Below are 23836 nucleotides of genomic sequence, written 5' to 3'. Positions count from 1 at the left end.
CATTGAAAACACATCTCAAAAGGCTTCTCAAAATTAGGTGATAATACAGTGGCAAGAAAAAGTATGTGAAACCTTTGGAATTAGCTGGTTTTCTGCATTAATTGGTCATAAAATGTGATCCCATTTCAAAGTCATAAGTATAGACAAACAACAATGTGTTTAAGCTAACAACACGAAAACAATTATAATATTTCTTGTCTTTATTGAACACATCTCATTAAGCATTCACAGTGCTGTGGAAAAAGTATGCGAACCCCTAGGCTAAAGATGTCAGCAAAAGCTAATTAGTCAGGTGTTGGCAAACACTAATGAAATGAGATTGGAGGTGTGGGTTAGAGCTATTGCCTTATAAAAAGTTTAAATATTTGAAGTTTGCTATTTAAAAAAAGATCTCAGAAGACCTACGATCAAGAATTGTTGCTTTGCATAAAGCTGAAAATGGTTACAAAGTTATCTCAAAGATCTTATATATTCATCTGTCCACAGTTAGACAAATTCTTTATAAATGGAGATGATTTAGTACTGTGGCTACTCGCCCTAGAAGTGGCCGTCCAGCCAAGATGACTCAAAGGGCACACTGCAAAATGTTCAATAAGGTAAAAAATAAAAACCTAGAGTGAAAGCTAAAGACTAGAAGGAATCACTGGAACTGGTTAACATCTCTGTTCATGAGTCTACTATACGGAAAACATTAAACAGGACTGGTGTCCATGGTAGGACACCATGGATGAAGCCACTGCTTTCCAAAAAAACATTGCTGCGCACCTGAAGTTTGCCAAAGACCACCATGACACTCCACAATGCTACTGGGAAAATGTTTTGTGGACTGATGAAACTAAGGTTGAATTGTTTGGGAAGAACACACAGCACTACGTATGGCGTAAAAATGGCACAGCATACCAAGATGAAAACATCATCCTAACGGTGAAGTATGGTGGAGGGAGCATCATGATTTGGGGCAGCTTTGCTGCTCCGGGGAATGGACAGCTTGCCATCATCGTGGGGAAAATGAATTACCAAGTTTATCAAGATATTCTACAGGATCATGTCAAGGTGGCTGTGTGCCATCTGAAGCTCAGAAGTTGGGGGATGCAGCAGGACAATCATAAAAAAGTAAATCCACTACAGAATGGCTTCAAAAAAAGAAAATCCAACTTTTGGAGTGGCCCAGTCAGAGCCCAGACCTTAACCCAATAGAGATGCTGTGGAATGACCTCAAGAGAGCGGTTTGGTCACAATTGACATCCTAAGAATATGGCTGAGCTGAAGCAGTTCTGTAAGGAAGAATGGTCTAAAATTCTTTCTGAACATTGTGCAGGTCTAATGCGCAGCTACCGGAAACACTTGGTTGAGGTTATTGCTGCCAAAGGAGGATCAACCAGTTATTAAATTAAAGGGTTCACCTATTTTTTCCACAGCACTGTGAATGTTTAATGGGATGTGTTCAATAGAGACATGAAAAATAATAATTGTTTGTGTGTTGTTAGCTTAAACACATTGTGTTTGTCTATACTTGTGACTATGATGAAGATGAGATCACATTTCATGACCAATTAATGCCAAAACCCAGCTAATTCCAAAGGGTTCACATACTTTTTTTTGCCCTTGTACATGATAAATGAAATACAGGATCATCTAGTCTGAGTTGAACTCGAGAACCTGATGAGGCTGATTCATGAACAAATCATTCAGATTGGTTTTGTGAATTGGGTCAATGGATTCATTGAAAGATATGACTCAAAAGAGTGATTCGTTCACAAAACATACATTGTTACTTCTCTCATGAAGTCGCTTCAGTATGGCTACAGAGGATATAGCGAGTCACATGGGTTTTTATCCTACAGAGGATATAGCGAGTCTTCATTGTGTTTTTTGTTTTCATTTTGAAGCTCGACAGCCCCAGTCCTCAGTCACTTTCATTATATGGAAAAGAAAGGCCAGGATATACTTTAAAATTTCACCTTTTGTGTGAAGTCATTTATATGGGGTTGAAACAAAAGTGTGAGTAAATAATTTGAGAACATTTATATTTTGAGTTAACTATCTCGTTAACAAAATAAAGGCAAAGGTTAATGCTACTTCAAGTGACTTTATTAACTAGTGTTTAATCGCAACATTGTGTTATCGAGTTTTCATATGTGCCCCAGACACAGACAGCAAAGAATACACATTAGTGTTAATAACGTTAATGTTGTAGAATATATGGAAATGCATAACTCCTAAAGGCTTTGCAGACTTAGTCTTGACAGATTAGCTCACTCTCAGATACCTTTTTCCTGTGAAGATTATCTGAGAAGTCAGAGGAGATATTTCAGGGACCGCCTTCAAAGTCAACAATAAAACAACGGCTTGCCACTAAGCCTCACACATTCCAGCTAAAGTTCATGGATATTTCAGCTTCACAGGAATCATTACACCTAACAAGACTGCGATCACAGCATAAAGATTTGCAGATCATCTGCAGCACACTGTATTAAAATATTCAAGTAACACATGTCAGTGGATAAAGAGCATGATTTAGTATCTCAGACTTGATATTAAATCTTAAATATCCCACAAAAATTTCAAGCTACGTGATGTTACCTTTAAATGTGTTGTTTTTTTCGCTTAAAGGGATAGTTCACATAAAAATGAAAATTCTGTAATCATTTACTTCACCCAAACCCATATGACTTTCCTTCTTTTGTAGAACACAAAAGGAGATTTTAGGCAGAATGTTAGCCTGTCACCATTCACTTTGATTAAATATTTTTCCATAGAATTAAAGTGAATGGTGACTGAGGCTGTCATACTGCATAAAATATTTTTTTTTTTTTTTTTTTTTTAAGAAACCAATATGATAATTACAATACAATAAGTTTGAATGACATATGGGTGAGTAAATGATGATAGATATTGATTTTTAGGTAATCGATCCTTTGCTTATAAAAATACATTTTTGTGTGGTACAGATCTGTGTGGACAGAACAAGAGCCAGCATGAAAGGCAGCAACAGGATCCAAATCCAAAGCAAATGGCAAAGTCTGCTTCTGCATGACAAATCCGTGAAATCAGCGAATCAGAAGAGAGCCCCAACAGTATGAAAGCCATTGGATGTAGCCTGAAGAAAATGCATGAAGCAGTAAATAACAAAACATAAAAATAACACTGAAAAGCATCGACAAGAAAGGCTGGAGAAGGAGGTGACCCTTATTCAGATTAGGTCAGAGTTATATAATTAAACAATAAACACTGACACCATTCTGTCTCGAGATGGGAAAAAAAACAACAGTGATAATACATCATGTGGAAAAAAACAGTAGCGGAGAATACGAGGAAGCTTGATGATGTCATGCAAAGGGAAATTTAGTCGAGTGGGAGGGCCATGCTGAGCTTAAACCCAACAGCCATCTGACGGACCACCCAGAGACCCTGGTTTAAAACGGGCTGGCTTATAATGCTATTCATTTACTTTGTGATTATGGGTAATATTCATTTAATAACTGTCAGTGGAAACAATCAATACGCAAAAAAGTGAGTAAAACTAATCCAGTGATTCAATACAAAGACAATCATAAATAAACAATATGGTTAAAATGAGATGCAATTGTGCATCCACAATTTTTGGAGTAGGGGTTTAAAAGATGGTACCTAATATTGTGCCTTTTTTCGCATTTTGTGAGCGCACACCTGGTTTCTCTTTTCATCTCTGCAGCTTTACATAATTAAAGCCACAGATAAAAGGAGGTATACCCCACAAAATACAACTTCAAACAATCAAACAAAAAACATAACTGAACAAAAGCGCTGAAAAAACATGCATAAACTAGGGCTCAATTTAAAAGGAAAGAGTCTCGTTCTCGTGCTTTAAATAGTTCTATAAAAATAGTGTGGTGGTTGATAAACAAGGTTAATCACTGCTTAATATGCGCTCAATCTCCTCCAGTCTCTTCAAGGCGGCCTCTCTTTTCTTTTCTATATCTTTAATCTCTTTTGTAGATTTGCTCTTAGTCCGCTTGTCAGGCTGGCTCATATCCAAATTCTTTGACTGGTCGTGGCCCTGGGCGCTTGTGATTTCTGTGGGGGAGGATTTCCTCAAATTCTTCTCTTTCCTGGCCTCCTCCCCTGCTCCCGAGGCAACCCCCCACCCTTCATCCTCCTCTTTTTTGTCCTGTTGTTGTTGCTGTTGTGGTCTATCTGCCACACTGCCCCCTGATGGTGTAATAGGTTGTCCTGCGGCGCTCATGGCGGCCATTTTGTTGCGCACAATGGCGAGGTGGCGGCGTATAAACTCTTCATGCGGAGCCATGGCTAGTGTCTCCATTAGACAATGCTCTGCACGCTGCAGTTCCCGTTCTTCGAAGTACACAACACAAAGGTTGTGCTTGGCTTGTACGTTGCTGGGATCCATATTTAAAATATGTTCGAAACAGGCCTTAGCGCCAAGTGTATCCTTGCGGTGGTTCATAAGGATGTCGCCTTTGAGGATCAGGCCTTTTACATGCTCAGGGTGGTACTGTAAAAGTTCTTCCAGCACTGGGAGAGCGTCCAGTTCACGTTGTGATTGGGAATAGAGCAGCGCCAGGTTAAACAAAGCACTGCGGAAGCCGGCTTGCAGTCGAATGGCCTCACGCATCCAGCGCTCTGCCTCTTCGTTCTCGTTAGCATCCATTGCTAGCATTCCTAGGTTGAAGTAGCCATTAGCATCGTTTGGCTCCTCTTTCACGTAGGTAAGAAAGCGACGGTTGGCCTCCGGACGAAATTTTGCTTCTCCTATTAAAGAACAAGAGGAAAATAAAGATTTTATTGAATTTTCTGAAAACATTTACATTTATATAAAATAATATGATGTACATAATAGAACTGTCAGGTTGTAGTCCAAAAACCTGAGGGAGAATTCACCATGGGTTCCCTCTGGATTTTTGTCTGGGTTTTTATAATGGGTTTTTTCAATTTATGAGTAAAATAAGGTCTGTGGAAAACATTACTAGATGACAGGTGGATGTTTTGTTCTACAACATAAATTACACACAGTCATACCGCAAACATGTGTTTTGAAGCCATACTGAACAGCATACTTTTTCACAAAAAACAAAACACTGCGGCTTCAAAATTCACGTTTGAGGTATGAAATTGTGTAATTTATGTTGTAGAACAAAACATCCACATATCATCAAGTAATGTTTATCACAGACCTTATTTTACTTAAAGTTGAAAAACTCCATAATAAAAACCCATAGGAAAATCCAAAGGGAACCCATGGCCATAATTTTGATTTCAGGGTACGCCTAAAAATTCACGTCGTGGTTGAACAGCTCTATTGGTGTACATTTTTAAAAGAGGACCTTTTATTTTTGGCCTTTTATTTTAAAGATGTGAAAGAGTGGGCGAAAACTGTAAAGTGAAGGAAAGTCAAGGTTCCCTTTTGAACAATGAATTTTCATGACGTTGTCCAGATGTTCATGTTAACTGGATATGGATTTAAAAAAAAAATATATTTCATAGAGATTGCTCTCACAATGAGCATATTTCAAGATGACAAACTATTTTAGAACTTAGCACAAATAGAAAATTGTACACTCACTATAATTTTAAATTCCCTGATACACTATATTGCCAAAAGTATTCGCTCACCCATCCAAATAATTGAATTCAGGTGTTCCAATCACTTCCATGGACACAGGTGTATAAAATGAAGCACCTAGGCATGCAGACTGCTTCTACAAACATTTGTGAAAGAATGGGTCGCTCTCAGGAGCTCAGTGAATTCCAGCGTGGTACTGTGATAGGATGCCACCTGTGCAACAAGTCCAGTCGTGAAATTTCCTCACTACTAAATATTCCACAGTCAACTGTCAGTGGTATTATAACAAAGTGGAAGCGATTGGAAATGACAGCAACTCAGCCACGAAGTGGTAGGCCACGTAAAATGACAGAGCGGGGTCAGCGGATGCTGAGGCGCATACTGCGCAGAGGTCGCCAACTTTCTGCAGAGTCAATCGCTACAGGCCTCCAAAGTTCATGTGGCCTTCAGATTAGCTCAAGAACAGTGCGTAGAGAGCTTCATGGAATGGGTTTCCATGGCAGAGCAGCTGCATCCAAGCCATACATCACCAAGTGCAATGCAAAGCGTCGGATGCAGTGGTGTAAAGCACGCTGCCACTGGACTCTAGAGCAGTGGAGACGCGTTCTCTGGAGTGACGAATCACGCTTCTCCATCTGGCAATCTGATGGACGAGTCTGGGTTTGGCGGTTGCCAGGAGAACGGTACTTGTCTGACTGCATTGTGCCAACTGTGAAGTTTGGTGGAGGGGGATTATGGTGTGGGGTTGTTTTTCAGGAGCTGGGCTTGGCCCCTTAGTTCCAGTGAAAGGAACTCTGAATGCTTCAGCATACCAAGAGATTTTGGACAATTCCATGCTCCCAACTTTGTGGGAACAGTTTGGGGATGGCCCCTTTCTGTTCCAACATGACTGCACACCAGTGCACAAAGCAAGGTCCATAAAGACATGGATGAGTGAGTTTGGTGTGGAAGAACTTGACTGGCCTGCACAGAGTCCTGACCTCAACCCGATAGAGCACCTTTGGGATGAATTAGAGCGAAGACTGCGAGCCAGGCCTTCTCGTCCAACATCAGTGTCTGACCTCACAAATGCGCTTCTGGAAGAATGGTCAAAAATTCCCATAAACACACTCCTAAACCTTGTGGAAAGCCTTCCCAGAAGAGTTGAAGCTGTTATAGCTGCAAAGGGTGGGCCGACATCATATTAAACCCTATGGATTAAGAATGGGATGTCACTTAAGTTCATATGCGTCTAAAGGCAGATGAGCGAATACTTTTGGCAATATAGTGTATTTCCTGGTTTTCTATGACCATGGGAACTCTGGAAAGTCTATTCAGTGCCTTGCCAGACCACGGCTAGGAGACAATTTTGCCAAAGAAACCAAGCTAAATTAAACTCAAATATGGAATAATTAATAACTTAAACAAGGGCAGAGAAAGTTTTGATTGTTAAACCGCATTAACTGGTTTTATATGTTTGTGGTTAAACTGAAACTGTGCCTTGTCCAAATGAAGCAGGAATGTCTTGCGTTGTTGTCTGTGTATTTTGACTCTGTTTTTTGGCTTTCAAACAAGATCTATGATGTTCACCATCCTATGTTGCAATGATAAGGTCAGAATGAGGGTAGGGAGTGTCAGTCAGCTTTCCATCACCACATGAAGACCATTCGATAAAACTATTGTAGGCCAAAAGCGGGCAAACCACAGAAAGCAGGTTACATTTACACTCACCAACTTGCATTCATGTGGAAATCAATATGGATGGGCACAACTACAAAACCAAATGAAAGAATAACAGTGTCAAGCAGGCCTGTGAATTGATCTCAGCATGCTTCCACAGTCACATGATTAAACAGTCTGAACAACGGTCCTAAAACCAAGTGCAAATAGAGCCGTTGTATTCGTGTTATTTACATTGCAGCAGCAGTGTAGGCGTGTTAATCTCCGGCAAATGACAAACAGACTTTAGCTAAAGCCTCGCTCGAACTACGCGAATCCATCCGTCTTTTCTTGCTATTCAAAGCTAGAGGTAAAAAATGGTGCAAAACTCAGAGTTAGGGTCAATAAGTCACCTTCAATTTAAAGTTATTGCTGTTGGATCAAACGCTAACATTCCCAGGCATGAGAACATTGCTGAATTAGGTGAGAGGTTGCTGGATTACCTTGAGGTGGCACGCAAAGAATCCATAGGTTTACAACTTGGCCTAAGCCCCTGACGTCTAAGTGCCTGGCCTCATATGAATCAAATATTGACTTTCCTAGAGTACATTGACCACTTTAAAGGGATAGCTCACCCAAAAAAATGAAATTTCTGTTATTATTTAATCTCCCACTAGTTGTTCCACAAAAGGAGATGAGATTTTTTTTCATACAATGAACTGAATGGTGACTAAGGCTAACATCTCCTTTTGTGTTCCACAAAATTTTTGGCCGAACTATCCCTGTTGTATTTTAGCCAAAGTGTTTGAAGCTGAGATTTGATAAATCAAGAATAAGGGAGAATACCAGTATTATTGTGTAAAATGATTTAATTATTTAGTTCTAGGGCTGTAAATTAATAATTACAAGATATTCTGATAAATAAATCAAATTAAAAAATGTATCTAAAATGTAGCTGGTTCAAAGATGTTATGTTATTGTGCCAGATGAGCATTGAATAGACTTTAGAACTTTGTACGGATAAAGGAAGTAGGCACCATTCATGTTCATTCCATCTTTTTTCTATACAATTAAAGAGAATGGTGACTGAGGTAAAGATTCTGCCTGACATCCCCTTTTGTGTTCCATATGGGTTTTGAACATGAGGGTGAGTACATTTTCATGTTTGGGTGAACTAATCCTTTAACGTGTTAAAACTGGTTTAAAACAGTATCAAATCATCATCAGTTCCCACAAACCTGATTCTTGCATTAGAAGAGCCGAGTTGAAGAGAGCCAGTTTGTGGCGTGGATTCAGGTCCAATGCCCGATTGAAGTTTCTCAGAGCCTCCGATGGGTCCTTCATCTCGATATTGACTATAGCCAGATTGTACCAGAGGTCTGCATTGGTATGGTCCAGCTCCAAAGCTCGTAGGTAGGCATCCTTTGCCTCACTAGGCTTGTTCATTTTCAACAGAAGCTCCCCTCTGAGTTTTGAGAGAAACATTTTTTGAATACCTTTACCAGGAATGCTCGAAAATATAATACACATGTACAACAAGAAAAATTGGTTTCTTTAAAAGTGATATTTTCTTAGCAAATAGTTTGAGAAATATAAAGGTTTTTAATTTTTATTTTATATTTTTGGTCTCCTTAGTTTGCTCTCTCTTCATAGTGCAGTTGAGAGAGAGAATCCTGACATTCACGAGAACCACGGTATTCCAGTAAATCTACTTTCAATAGCTTATCTGATCAACATTTCATTAACAAGATGAGACATGTAGAGAGAAATCACAAAGAGAGAAGACAAAGTACATTTTCACCTGATGCGAAATGTATCAAAAACAGCAAAAACCTAAAACTCATAGCGTATCTGAAAGCGCGGCATCAGATTTCAGTTTATATTTGAGGAATATTTGGTGCAGTTTAAAAAAAAAAAAAATTATATTGAAAGCTGATTTGTCTTGAATATTCTCCATGGTCGATGTAGTTCTGGAAAAACACATTTTTTTCAGTGCAACATTTGAGTCTATGTGATGTATGACTTTCAATACTGTCTGTGCTACAACTGATTACCCTTTCAGTTTTATTTGGCCCTGTAATAAGCACACAAGTATACAAACACAGAGGAATTCTTGACACTGTCAGCACAAACTTTATAGTGACTTGCCGACTGATGTAGGCCTGCTTGAAGTCAGGTCTCATGCTGATGGCTTGTCTGTAGAGTTGGTCAGCCTCCTCTAGACGGGAGTCATTTGCCCGGATCAGATTAGCCAGGTTAATGTAGACGTTCAGATGGTTGGGAGCTACGCGCGTAGCATACTTCTTCCCTGGAATGATCTGCCAATGTGTTTTGGGGAGATCAGTGAGTGCATGCATTATCCACGGCTGTCAGCACATTATATTTCCATGCATTTCTGACCATGTATTGCAATAATATATTCAATATGTTCCTTCCATGTGTTTCCTAGATGAAAGGTGGACCCATGGGCAGTTCAAAGGCCACTGCCTACAGACTTTAAACATGACTAAGACGTGCTTGGTTTCAGCCATGACAATAAACCATTCGTTCTGATCCATTAAATATGTATTAAGATGTTCCAAATATTTTTGTCATTTTATTATATGAAATGCATCAGATTGGTTTAAAGATGCCTCACTAGAAACAGTGCAGAGTTTTGGTTTAGTCTGAACACACAGGGTCATGTCATCATTTTTTTTTTCCCCAGAGAGAAACATTATAAGACTGAGATAGACATATTTATACACATACATTATATTTCACTCACAAAGAGCAATTTCTAGCTGATGAAATGTTTTAGAGCCGAGCATGAAGAGAAAAATATTTATTCACTATGTCCATGACCTTTTAAGATTGTTTTGATTTTCATGACTTTTTCAGGCCTGGAAAACCTGATAATTCCAGGTTTCCCCATGACTGAGGAAACACTTATATATGCAAATGTTTTTTGGACCAGGTAGCAAGTTTTAAGTTCTGAAGGTTACATTAAGTTTTCAAAGTACATCAGACTCTTACTTCAAAAGATTCTAGGAATTGTAAATTTTCATGACATGACCCCTTTAAGGCAGGGAAATCCATTTGTCATCCCAGCCAAAACACACAATGAAAAACATCACAATCACACAGCATAGCAACTTCCCTTAAAAGAGCTAGCTCAATAACTTTCTTTTAGGGCTGGTTGAGTTTTGCAACATTTAGGTAGAGATTTGAGAGTTTATCTTGAGATAAGTTAGGCTGTTGTCTTTTGCCATGCAACTGAAATATATGTTGCATTTGGCTCAGTGAGTGGCTGAGACTGAAGAAAAATGTTTATAAGATGAATAGGAGAGGAGGTAACAGGTTTACTTACGTAACACCAGACTTCAGATAACATCTCAACTGGCCTGAATCAGTAATAATCAAACGTAATTTTTGTTGGGCATTGCGCTTATGAAATCTAGCTCGATATTTGACATGCAATTATGATGGCAATCTGATGCATAGTTTAATTTACTTAAGGAAGCTTGAGGAAGTTTGAAAATTTAGGAAAAGTCTGATGGTAGTCTACATGTAAACACAACCCCACTCTGTTTGTTCTCGATGAGGTCATTCCATACCTGTGGCATAAGTGATTTTGCAATGAGATATGCGTCCTCTGCCTCCTTGGACCTATTTAGGTTCTTGTAGGTCCTCCCAACATTCATGTGCGCTCCAATGTCATCTTAGAAGAGAAGATAATATTAAGTATCACATCATAAATCAGGAAAATACCATAGATGAATCTTAAAGACAGAGTAGATAGTGTACTCTGATTCATATCGCTTCAGCGCACTTAAAAAATAATAATAACCGTTACAGACAGCTTACTAATTTAAAACTCATCTGGGACAACAGAAAAGACTGGGAAGCAAGCGGAAAACCACCTCCCGAGAAAGCATTCCCTTACAACCTTTTACAACCACGTATCCCACATAATCTTAAATGGAAGTGAGCTAACAATCAGTAATCAGCAGATTTGAATGTGTGAAACTGATAACGCTGCCAGCATTTTCTAAGAAAGCCCCAACACACTTACGTTTTTGTTTTTAAAAGCACTCTGGCACAAAGGTATGCAGGTCAGGATTTCCTTATCCATTAATGTGTTTACAGAGTTAATTTCGGAAAAACACATCTTGGGTGGTGAATCTTCCGATTCAAGTTGGCTCAATGAACCAACATAACTTAAACAATTAATGTCAAGAGTCTGATAGCTCTGCCAGCCGCAATGGTCTTCCTCACAGGTAGCCTAATAACAGATGCACAGTAGAACGAATACAAAACCTAAATCCTCATCTTCTCATTTCAAATCTTTAAATCCTCAAGACACGAAAGTGTGAAAATAGTTTTCGAAGCCAATGTTTTCATACAGTCCCATGAAATACTACACAAACTACTACTTGTTAGCTTATCTATTATTTGAAATTGTCCTTACCAACACGTTTCAAACTTACAAAAATAAAGGCAGAATTTCCCACACCTCCCTAAAACAACATCTCAGATGTTGAGTTTTGTTTGAAATAAGCTCAAGCTCTCCGTGTTAATTTCCTCTTCCAATATTTTTAACTTTTTGTATTTTTTGCTGTAAAAAGAATTGGAGCAAAAACATATCAAAGAACACATTTGCACTTACATATTAGGGCATCTGACCCCAAAAAACAACATCTCAGATGGAGAGTTTTATTTAAAATGAGCTCAGGCTGTCTACATTAATTTCCACTGCCAATATTTCAGAAAGAAGAAAATGTATTAGAAATAAGCCTTTTTAGTATTATGTGCTGTAGAAACAATATGGTGCAAAAACATACCAAAAGACACATAATTTACAAATTAGGTCCTCAAAAACACCTAATTTCTGAAAAACTAGCATCACTAAATTGCAAAAATAATGACTGTTTTTAACTCTTAAAGCTCAGATGGGTCAGCAGAGAAAAACAAAATACTGTATCATTTTAAAGCTTAGAAGCTTTATTTTAAAATGTACACTATATTGCCAAAAGTATTCGCTCATCTGCCTTTAGACGCATATGAACTTAAGTGACATCCCATTCTTAATCCATAGGGTTTAATATGACGTTGGCCCACACTTTGCAGCTATAACAGCTTCAACTCTTCTGGGAAGGCTTTCCACAAGGTTTAGGAGTGTGTTTATGGGAATTTTTGACCATTCTTCCAGAAGCGCACTTGTGAGGTCAGACACTGATGTTGGACGAGAAGGCCTGGCTCGCAGTCTTCGCTCTAATTCATCCCAAAGGTGCTCTATCGGGTTGAGGTCAGGACTCTGTGCAGGCCAGTCAAGTTCTTCCACACCAAACTCGCTCATCCATGTCTTTATGGACCTTGCTTTGTGCACTGGTGCGCAGTCATGTTGGAACAGGAAGGGGCCATCCCCAAACTGTTCCCACAAAGTTGGGAGCATGGAATTGTCCAAAATCTCTTGGTATGCTGAAGCATTCAGAGTTCCTTTCACTGGAACTAAGGGGCCAAGCCCAGCTCCTGAAAATCAACCCCACACCATAATCCCCCCTCCACCAAACTTCACAGTTGGCACAATGCAGTCAGACAAGTACCATTCTCCTGGCAACCACCAAACCCAGACTCGTCCATCAGATTGCCAGATGGAGAAGTGTGATTCGTCACTCCAGAGAAAGCGTCTCCACTGCTCTAGAGTCCAGTGGTGGCGTGCTTTACACCACTGCATCCGACGCTTTGCATTGCACTTGGTGATGTATGGCTTGGATGCAGCTGCTCGGCCATGGAAACCCATTCCATGAAGCTCTCTACGCACTGTTCTTGAGCTAATCTGAAGGCCACATGAACTTTGGAGGTCTGTAGCGATTGACTCTGCAGAAAGTTGGCGACCTCTGCGCACTATGCGCCTCAGCATCCGCTGACCCCGCTTTGTCATTTTACGTGGCCTAACACTTCGTGGCTGAGTTGCTGTCATTCCCAATCGCTTCCACTTTGTTATAATACCACTGACAGTTGACTGTGGAATATTTAGTAGCGAGGAAATTTCACGACTGGACTTGTTGCACAGGTGGCATCCTATCACAGTACCACGCTGGAATTCACTGAGCTCCTGAGAGCGGCCCATTCTTTCACAAATGTTTGTAGAAGCAGTCTGCATGCCTAGGTGCTTCATTTTATACACCTGTGGCCATGGAAGTGATTGGAACACCTGAATTCAATTATTTGGATGGGTGAGCGAATACTTTTGGCAATATAGTGTATGTAGGCATTATGACCAAAATTGAGCAAGTGCTTTGAAATTTGCAGAAAAATCAGAAATATTCTGTTTTGATCATTTCTTAATAATTTGGCACTGCACATATTATTGCTATCAGTAAAAATATCAAACTGATCAAATAGCCATGTGTCATATGTCACTGGAAAGCTCTCAAAAAGTAGAATATAACAAGCCTAGTTGTTTTTCTCACAGACACAAATACAGAGAGAAATAGCTATGTATATATTTTTGGCATACATGTTACATATAAACAGGTGATGGTTATATGCCACATTTTCGTTTATAACTTAACAAAAAATAAACGTGACATAATATATCACATACCATGAGGTGATTATCTTTAAAATGAGCCCAAACACAACGTAATTAATGCATAGATCATTAGATAATCCACACGAAGCACAATGTGCACACAGCACATAATGTGCAATCTGGCTAAAAACATGTTAGCTTTCTTGGATCAGATGACTTCATCGGAAATTATGTAGTACATTGTCCAGCACCATGGAACGCTAAACCAATCACATTAGGATTCTGATCGCTGCAACCAGAGATGGAAGTCAACCAAATATGGGCAGAGAGGATCATTCACTCTAATTCCAATAGCCACCAAGAGATGGCACCAAGTACATGACACAGACTCAATGATGGCTCAAATGACACAGAATGGAACTGAATGAGATCTTGTTACTCATGTGTGCATGCTTTGGAGAGAAAGCATACCTTCAGTCATTGTTGTATTTGCATTTGTGATTAGTTCTCATGTACAGTTACTAAGTTTTATTTGTTTGGAGAGGCTTTTGGACACTTGGAGACATTTTTGGACACTAGGATAAATAATTTTTGTAATTATATAACTTTTGATTGCTTTGTAATAGGGCTGAAATGATTAGTCAACGTCATCGACAAAAAAAAATTGTCGACAAAAATTTCCGTTGTTGAATAGTCGATTGATCTCATTTTAAGCAACATGAGATCATTTGAAATGCTAATGAAGCGCAAAAGCAGAGCTTAAGGTGATATAGATTGCAAAGTATGAGTATAATGCAAAAATACAAAATAATTAAATACTGAAGCAGTGTCATCTTGAAATAATACGGAGCCATACCTAGCATTCCGCTTGAGCAAAAGTTGCCTGTCAGAGAATCTAAAAATGAAACACCCCGGCATTACATCTTTAATGCATCCTTTATTAAAGTTCAAATAATAAGGAAGTGGGTTGTGTACATGAGCACAATCTCAGAAACTGGCATTTCTATGTGCAGTCAGACCAGTTTATGAGTCACGTGAGAGAGTTTCAAACTTCTCCCAGCTTATAAACCCTCTCGTGCGGAGATGCTCGTCCCTCGCACGCGTTTGCTCCAACTAGATTATAACATGATGGTTCGTGACGTAGATCATAATATCCTGTATGTAAATATCTAAAATTCCTCATGTACATTTACTTAAGGGGCTATACTGCTGAAAAAAAATTGTTATCTGAGAATGTTGAATATAATATGTAATATACTTTTATATTTTAAAATATCTAAAAATCCTTAAAGCAAGATACATTTACCTGAGAAGCAACATAAAAGATTTTCTTTCAAAGAATATATATTGAATATACTGTAAGTATATTTTGTCTTTACTGCACTGGCAGAAGTATGAACAAGTGAAAAGAATACACTTATATTTATATAGTTATATTCCAGATAAATTCTCTGAAAGTAAGTCTATATATAGCTTATATATTGCTTCAAGCAAATTTTCTTGTTTTAAGGATTTGTAGATAAATTAAAACGGAAAACAAGACAAAAACATTTGATAACAATATGATTTTTTTGCTGTGCATTTTTTAATGAATTAAACAATAAAAATCCAAGTTTTTTTTTTCTTTACTTGTAATTAAGTGAGTCATTTAGATTTATTTTTTAAAGATGATTTTGTCCTCTGTATTGTTAGTAGGGCTGGGTATTGCCAGCCACCTCACGATACGATACGTATTGCGATACACGTAATGATTCGACATATCGTGATACATCACAATATCATGGTTTGATTTTGCTTTTAATTTCAATTCATTTGTGGAGTTCAGTTATAATGTCCATTTTGCTTGCATACAGTATCAAAGAAATTCTCTTTCAGCTTGGGACTGGGCGATATGGCAAAAAAAAATTTAATCTCGATTTTTATCAAACTTATGGATGATTCATGATTCAACATTTTTTCAAATTTAAAATGTAAAATATTCTTTATTAGAAACTTTATTAACCTTGATAGTGAAATCCAAGTTCATTTCATTATAGGAAACAAAGGTGTGCAAGAAAAATTTACAAATGCACCACAGGGGGGGCCTGGGTATCTCAGTGGTAAAGCTGCTGTCTACCACCCCTGGAGTTCACTAGTTCGAATCCCAGGGCGTGCTGAGTGACTCCAGCCAGGTCTACCAAGCAACCAAATTGGCCCGGTTGCTAGGGAGGGTAGAGTCACACGGGGTAACCTCCTCATGATCACTATAATGTGGTTCACTCTCGGTGGGGCGCGTAGTGAGTTGTGCATGGATGCCGCGGTGGATGGCGTGAAGCCTCCACACGCGCTATATCTCCGCGGTAACGTGCTCAACAAGCCACAGGATAAGATGCACGAGTTGACGGTCTCAGACGTGGAGGCAGCTGAGATTCGTCCTCCGCCGCACGGATTGAGGCGATCACGAGGACTTGAAGCACATTGGGAATTGGGCTTTCCAAATTGGGAGGAAAAAGGGGAAAAAATCCACACAAAAAAAATTAAATAAAAAATGCACCACAGGGGAAAGTTGTCAACAGTGTGTAAAAAAAAATACAATCTAATAAACCCAGATGTTCAGAAATAATAGAATAAGAAAACTGCAAAATAATTCTTAGCCAGTGTAGGTATTCATTTTATGTAAACAAGTCTATCTAAAAAGTTATCTAGAAATCAATATCTATAAATTATCAAGTTTATCTAGAAAGTACTCACTGTATACCAAAAATCTGTGTGTATATTCATAAACCCCTGCAGATAGAGACGCGCCCTCTAGCAGTTCATGCTGAGCAGTGCAGCAATATTAAATAATTTATCATTACAATTCAACTCACAATGTTTGTCAAAATGATCGCTTGCCAAATGTTGGCTATAGATGCAGTACACTTGAAACGCGTCACAGAACAAAGCAAAGTTTGATTCCCCCATATATAGCCTCTCCAAGATTTGAAATGAAGCGCCCATAACTGTCACGTAACTTAACACTTTTATGGGTAAAAAGAAAAAAAAGGAGACTGTTCATCAACATGCGCACGCCAAGGCCAGTTATGGTCTTAAGCCGGTGTACACCTGCATGATGGACGAAGCTGAGCTATAAATCACACGGAGTACAATCAGACTTGGAATATTACCGCTGTGTTTAATATCAGTCACCATGTTGTTAACCTGTCACGGTCATTTGGAACGCGCCACCACACGTGCAGCTGATCAGATCTGGAGCGGCATTAAGACAAGTGCTATAAATTCTTTTTCTCTTCCTTATTCAGCCTTTGGTGCATTTACAACGTATCTAACTATAGCGTTTGCAATATTGTTTGCAAAATCTCGATTTCTCAATTTTAAAAAAAACGTAAAAATTGTGTCAAAATGCAAATTTGAATTAATCTGAAAAATCGCCCAGCACTATTTCAGCTAATGCTGTTATTCATTATACAGGGGACCTTATAACATGTTAAATTACGGACATACCAATTTTCCAAATTCTATTTTATCATTAGTTTTTCATCATTTTGGTGACATTTTAGCTTTTTTTATTTTAATGTAGTCCATGTATTACATCAATAAATATGGTGTATTGAAATTGCATATATTATATTGCATATATACAATATATTGTAACATGCTTGTTGTTTACATGCCTAATTTGTACTATTTACAACAATTTACTTAGATATGTACAGGGATGCAAACTCATGAGAGGTAAAAAAGGTGTGAAAATCACAGCAGATGTTCCAAATGTATATTTTCCGTTGATTCGTTTGATGTATTTAAAGTTTTTTTTAAGTGTTTAGGCTTAAAGTAACACTTTCAAGTCATTTTAATAAGGAAAATTTAGAAAATGTTACCAAACAATTCAGGCAAAGTAGCTTCAGAAAAGGTGACTAGCTGAAAGGTGAGTAGTTTGCATCCCTGTATGTAGAACAAGTGCTAAAATGGTACTGTCTCTTTTAGATCTGTGGCAGGGACTTTGACAGTAGTGTTTGTTTGGTCGAATGGCTTCTTTACAGCATCCATGCTATGTGTGATTTGAATTAAATGTTCCTTTTGCTGTTTTTGATAAATAACTGACTGTAGAGAACAGAAAGGATATTAAAAGAGACATTATTAAACAACAAATGGTTTGCTTGAATCTAGTCTTTGGACTCCTTTACACAGAAAGAGTCAAAACCTTTACTTTCAGTATGCTGTGAAAAGATCTTGGTGCTGAACTTCTATGCCCTAACACCATTCAAACACGTGTGAGTGAAATAAAAAAAATTAGCCAGTGTTTAATCACAGATATTTTTTGTGTAGCAAATGGGAAGGATTTACGCACATCTGATTGTTGGTGTTTGCAGACAGATAGAAAGAGCGATCTTGGCATTTTAAGAATCAACACTGGGTTTGTACAAATGAAGATTAAGTAGAAAATCAATATTTTTGCCCAGCCCTAGATTCGAACACGTGAGAGAGGTCCAGCATATCCGTGAGAGAAACCGTGAATCCTGCTGGATCAGTTTGTCTCTTTCGTGCCTCATAGAAGTGTCTCTGACTACACTGAAAATATCGAAACATGGATCTAATTATCGATACAATATCGTGAGAAAAATTATCATATATCGATATTTGATTGTATCAACACAGCCCTAATTGTTAGTAAGCACATTTAATACAACCTTTTAAGTCGAGGCACAAGCTGAATAGTCAGTTAAGAGCTAATTATTAATCGTTGCAATAATCGCCCGAATAGTCGAATAATCGTTCTAATAATCGTTAGATTAGTCGATTATCAATATAATCATTAGTTGCAGCTCTACTCTGTAGTATCAACACAAAACTTTACTTAGTTACAGGTGACATGATTCATAACAAAACAAAAGCAGTTTTTCAGAGCTACCTTATTTACACCCTGAGATACATGATGTCAAATCAGAAAAATAGTAAATTTTTGGCTCACGTTTTATTGTGATTTTTCAGCAGTTTCTTAGTCTGAGAGTCTCAGAATTAATCAATCTAAATCCTTAAGTTTTTAAAAGTTCTTTAAAATGATACCACACACTTGACCCTCTTTTTTTTTTTTTAAGTTATAAACCTTTAATGTAGGGTATGCCACTGAAACTAAAATCTTTAAAAACACCCTCAGAGCTTAAAGGGTTAAAAAGGTCTTCCATTGGGTTGACAAACAGTTAGTCCAGTCCCAAACTTACACCATTGGTTGAGTCAATGTTGCAGTGTAGGGCTGTCAGGATGCTTAGACAGTAATGTTTTGATAGTGCCACAGAGCCCCAGTGTTTACACTTTTCAGAGATATCAACCTACGACGGCTAACTTATAGTTGTCACCGCATATTAAGGTAGGATAGGAGAAAGTAATCTCCTTTAAAGATGCCTAAATACCTTTAAAAAGTGTGAAATCACTTCAGTTACCTGGTTGTACTCTTGTGGCCTGAAGGAAGTATCTCAGAGCTCTCTCATAATTGTTCTGATTCTCCAAAGCATGTCCGACATTATTCCAGAGCTTGGCATTGTTCCTGTTCACCTGGAGGAGAACAATTTTTAAATGTTTCAAGCATACCAGGCTGACAATACAAAATCACATTTTCAAGACATTGTTCTCATTGTACTCTTGTTAATGTCAAGCCTCCTCCGTTTCTACACGGCAGCTAGCTGGATTTATGCATGGTAATGATCTCAAAATACAAGAATATAGTATGTATGAGCCTTTGGCTAGATGTGTATTTATAAATGACTAATGTGTGCTTGGAAGTGTTCGTACTTTCAGTGCAGATGTGAAAAGTGTGTATTCAGACTCCCAGTCCCAGTTTCTATTAAACGTCTTCACAGCCAGTGTTGTTAGAAGAAAGCCAATGAGCAACCAAGACATTTTCTTTAGGCATCTGCAGAAAGTATAAAAAAAAAATTATTAAAAAACTCATTGTAAGGTTCTGTAAAATGTTTTAAGGCAAAGAAACGAGTTACTCAAAAGGCTTTGTTCAGATCAAAATTTTTTGGTGTATCTGATTCAAATCTTATACGTTTTTTGAATTCTGAACAACAAAAAAACACATGAAATCCAAACCCGATCCAAACCACATCAATGTGTGGTTTAAAATTCGAGTGATAAAGTTTAGAATATGTCTCTGCTGGATTTGGTGCTCTGTTAGTTGAATTTTTTTCATCACTCAGGATATGATGTAAACTATGTAACTATTGTGTACATATTGTGCAATATTGTCTGGAGCTGTGACTGAATAAAATTGTTCTATTTTCACTCTCCAATTTCTCATATAGCGAAATATGTGACATTCACTATGTTGTAAATAGTGAAAGGGGAAATTAGTCAGCAGTTTTGGACACAGCATAATGCATGAATGTGTACAATGCCTCTGTCCCTCATTTCATCTAGCGAGTTGAGCACCGCGGGGAGATGTCATGATACAGTGTAGGTGATATAGTTTTAAAAAAATTCTAGTTTTCCAACCTCTCTTTCCACACTAACAGTTATTTTCAGTTGTGGTAGGAGGTCTCTAGGCATCGTGCTGACGCTATAGCAACCCATATATAGTTGATATTAACTACACTGTCTTAACAAATTAATCAGATTTCATCATTTGCAAAAGACAGGCAGTCGTAAAAATTGGATTTGAAAACCAAATTGGATTTGTGTGCAGTGTGAACAAACCAAAGAGTGTAAGGTATAGGGATTTGTTCTGGTGAAGTTTACCCTCTTTGGGAAAGCATTTTGATTCCATGGGCCACCAAAACACAGAATCCCATACTGGGCACATACAGGACCCTTTCAGCCACAACAAAGCCCACTGGGAAAAACAGGTTGGATGCAGGTATGAAAGGGAGGACGATAAGAGACAGTGCCTAAAAGAGACAAAAAAGACCAGAGAAATAATTACCAAATAATATATACTGTACTTCCCACAAATATGGTACAAATACACAAACTATTATCTAAACTAAAATTAACCTAGCATGAAAAGTAGCTAATTTTAAATGCATAAAATACACTTACTGAGCACTCTTTTAGGAACACCTGTACATCTACTTATGTGATTATCTAATCAGCCAATCGTGTGGCAGCAGTCCAATGCATAAAATCACACAGATACGGGTCAGGAGCTTCAGTTTATGTTCACATCAAACATCAGAATGGGGAAAAAAAACATTATCTCTGTGATTTGGACTGTGGCATGATTGTTGGTGCCAGACGGGCTGGTTTGATGATTTCTGTAACTACTGATCTCCTGGGATTTTCACGTACAACAGTCTCTAGAGTTTACTAAGAATGGTGCCAGAAACACAAACATCCAATGAGCGGCAGTTCTGCGGATGGGAACGCCTTGTTGATGAGAGGTCAACGTAGAATGGCCAAACTGGTTCAAGATGACAGAAAGGCTATGGTAACTCAGGTAACCACTCTGTACAATTTTAGTGAGCAGAATAGCATCTCAGAATGCACAAAACATCGAACCTTGAGGGTTACAACAGAAGAGACCACTTTAAAAGGACCACAGCGTTCCTTTGTGTGAGTGTGGTGTAGCATAGTTTAGCGAGTATACACTACCATTCAAAGTTTAGGGTCACTTACTCATTCTTTATTTTTTATTTTTTTCACATTTTAGAATAATAGTAAAGTCATCACAACTATGGAATAATAGAAATGGAAATATGGGAATTAATGTTGTGACTAAAAAAATAAATCAAAAATATGTTCTATTTTAGTATCTTCAAAGTGGCCACACTTTGCCTAGATTTTTCAGAAATGTACTCTTGCCATTTTCTCAACCAACTTCTTGAGGTATCACCCTGGGATGCTTTTTAAACAGTATTGAAGGAGTTCCCATCTATATGCTTGGCACTTAGTGGCTGCTTTTCTTAATTATTCAGTCCAAGTCATCCATTTCAAAATCTTTTTTTTTAAATAAAATTTTAGTTTTGTAATTAAATAAATTAATGTTGGCCCAATTATATTTTAGCTGAGAACAAACGAAGAGCTAATAAAATGTGTAAAGGAGTCAAAACAGTGCCAGGAATTCCTCCGTTGCACACACAAACGAAGATATGCTGCAAGGACGGCTGACGGCGGTTCCAACGCCTGTACCAAACTGTAATGGGCAACATGGCTCCTATGATGAGAAGAACCAGCTATGCTTGAGGTCAGTATTAGGCAAATTACTTCTGTTTTTGGTCTGTTTAGACATCTTTGGTCCATGTTGCGTTCATATATCAATCGAACCGCACCAGAGTTTGTTTGGAAGTGGACCGAGACCCACTATTCAGGGGGTTTCGGTCCGCTTGTTTAGTGCGCACCATGGTTCGGATGGCGACGTTCACACTTGTTCAAATGAACCGCACTAACAGAGCAATCGCACCAGAGTTCGTTTGTGTGAACACACCCCAAGATCATGAGAAACATTTCAGGCAAGTGACCCCAAACTTTTGAACGGTAGTGTATATGCATCTGTATACACTCCCTTACAAAAAGGAGGATTTTTGACTGTACCAGCTCAACAATTTCATAATTTTGACATTAATCTTTTCAATTAGCATTTAATTGACTGTACAAAAAAACAATTTTTAATTATGTACTAATTTTAATGACCAAAAGCTTTTTTTTTTTTTTTATGTATTAACAAATTAAATGTAAAATAAAACCGCTCATATAACATTTAGTTTGATAATCAACATTTTCTGAAGGTTAACCACCTCCTTTCACAGACCATTTGTTGAAAAAGAGAAAATTATATTAAGCGTTTCAGGCCCTATTTTGTACCGTATTCACAGACAGTCCCATTATTCATCCAATTCCGTAATCTCTTCCAAATCTGTATAAAAACATTTACTACTTTAAAAGGAAGTGCATTAATAAAACCATTTACTGCTTTAAAAGGAAGTGCATTAATCAGTGTATACATATCTAAAAAGGAAAATCATATTGTGCCTTTTTCATCCGGAACAAAATCTTTTCACAACCATGAACAAACAGACTAACTACAGCACGTTATCTTATGGCGACATTTTTCAGGCCTACTGGTACAACTTCCTTCTTTGCGTGTTTGAACTTATGACCAGGGAGTCCCTTCGAAGTTACATTTCATATAAAGATGTCAAAATCTGGTTGTGTACACAGCAAAGGTATACAATATTATTCTGCGTACAACTGGAGCCTAGAATGACATTCATTCAATGTCTGAAGTTTGAGCAGTTTTTGAACCAACACAGTGAAACTGTGCTGGATATTAAACATTGAAATGACATGTTATGAAAATGGGACTTTCTTCATCTTTGAGGGAAAGTATAAATGTCACTCGTTCTTATGTCCAATCAGGGATTTGTCTAAGTGACCAATGAGGCGCAAAAACGGCCCAGAAAATAGTGAAATTCCAGAACAAAAAATCTTGGATTTAAATGTTCTCATTGTTGGGATCAGACAAGCTTGTGCAGGTCTGAATACTAATAACTCTTACATTTGGCTGGTTTCATAAAGCTTTGTCTAAAACCAAAACCATGAGTTTGATTAATCTCAAACTAAACCCAATTATACATGCTTGACATGCAACATAACTACTGAGCTTCTTAATCCTGATGGCCAGAGATAATTTCTTTAAATGGTGAAAATGTACAACCATGATTTATTTCACGCAAACGGGAACATGTCATCGTTCCTCAAACATGGTCCTTCCCATCAACCATAGGCAAACATGCCTGCCTTGCACAATGCTTGCCAGGCCACAAGATGTAAGATTGGGATTATGGGGTTTATTCATGAAAAGCAGCTTATGACAAGGTGATGGATCAGGATTTTTTGAAACGCTGAACCCCTTTAAGGGCACAGCCCTTGGACACCCTGTTTTGAAGAATAACTATTTTGTTTTGTCTAGCTACGCCTAATCTCACCTTTTATCAGCAGAAGAATCGCTTTTCAATGCTTCCCCAAATTTATGAGTTTATCGTGAAGTAAACTGCAGGGCGCTATAGAGAGGAGGCTTTTTAATCACACGATTCCAAAAACAGGGGCATTCATCTCACATTATGTGGTTTTAATAATGAAATTGCAGTATTGGTTTTGGCAACGGCTTCAGAGTGTGTCGAGAATGAAACAGTCAGGTGTTG

The 23836-nt window shown here is 38.0% G+C and overlaps 1 protein-coding gene across 1 annotated transcript in view; it reads right to left on the bottom strand.

Moving 5' to 3' along the window:
- Positions 1-2073: 2073 nt before the first annotated feature.
- LOC127436261 (protein O-mannosyl-transferase TMTC3-like) overlaps positions 2074-23836 on the bottom strand; it is a 47699-nt gene continuing 25936 nt past the window's right edge. The window contains exons 8-14 of the mRNA XM_051690307.1: positions 20436-20584; positions 19488-19608; positions 19139-19250; positions 10798-10901; positions 9350-9519; positions 8440-8666; positions 2074-4752 (exon numbers count right to left, since the gene is read on the bottom strand). Coding sequence (XP_051546267.1) covers positions 3890-4752; positions 8440-8666; positions 9350-9519; positions 10798-10901; positions 19139-19250; positions 19488-19608; positions 20436-20584 — 1746 coding nt within the window. The 3' untranslated portion in view covers positions 2074-3889. The remainder of the gene's footprint in view (positions 4753-8439; positions 8667-9349; positions 9520-10797; positions 10902-19138; positions 19251-19487; positions 19609-20435; positions 20585-23836) is intronic.

This window comes from Myxocyprinus asiaticus, chromosome 46, assembly GCF_019703515.2.
Source record: "Myxocyprinus asiaticus isolate MX2 ecotype Aquarium Trade chromosome 46, UBuf_Myxa_2, whole genome shotgun sequence".
Lineage (NCBI taxonomy): Eukaryota > Metazoa > Chordata > Actinopteri > Cypriniformes > Catostomidae > Myxocyprinus > Myxocyprinus asiaticus.
The sequence above is the reverse complement of the archived record's forward strand: the minus strand, read 5'-3'. Positions and strand labels throughout refer to the sequence as shown.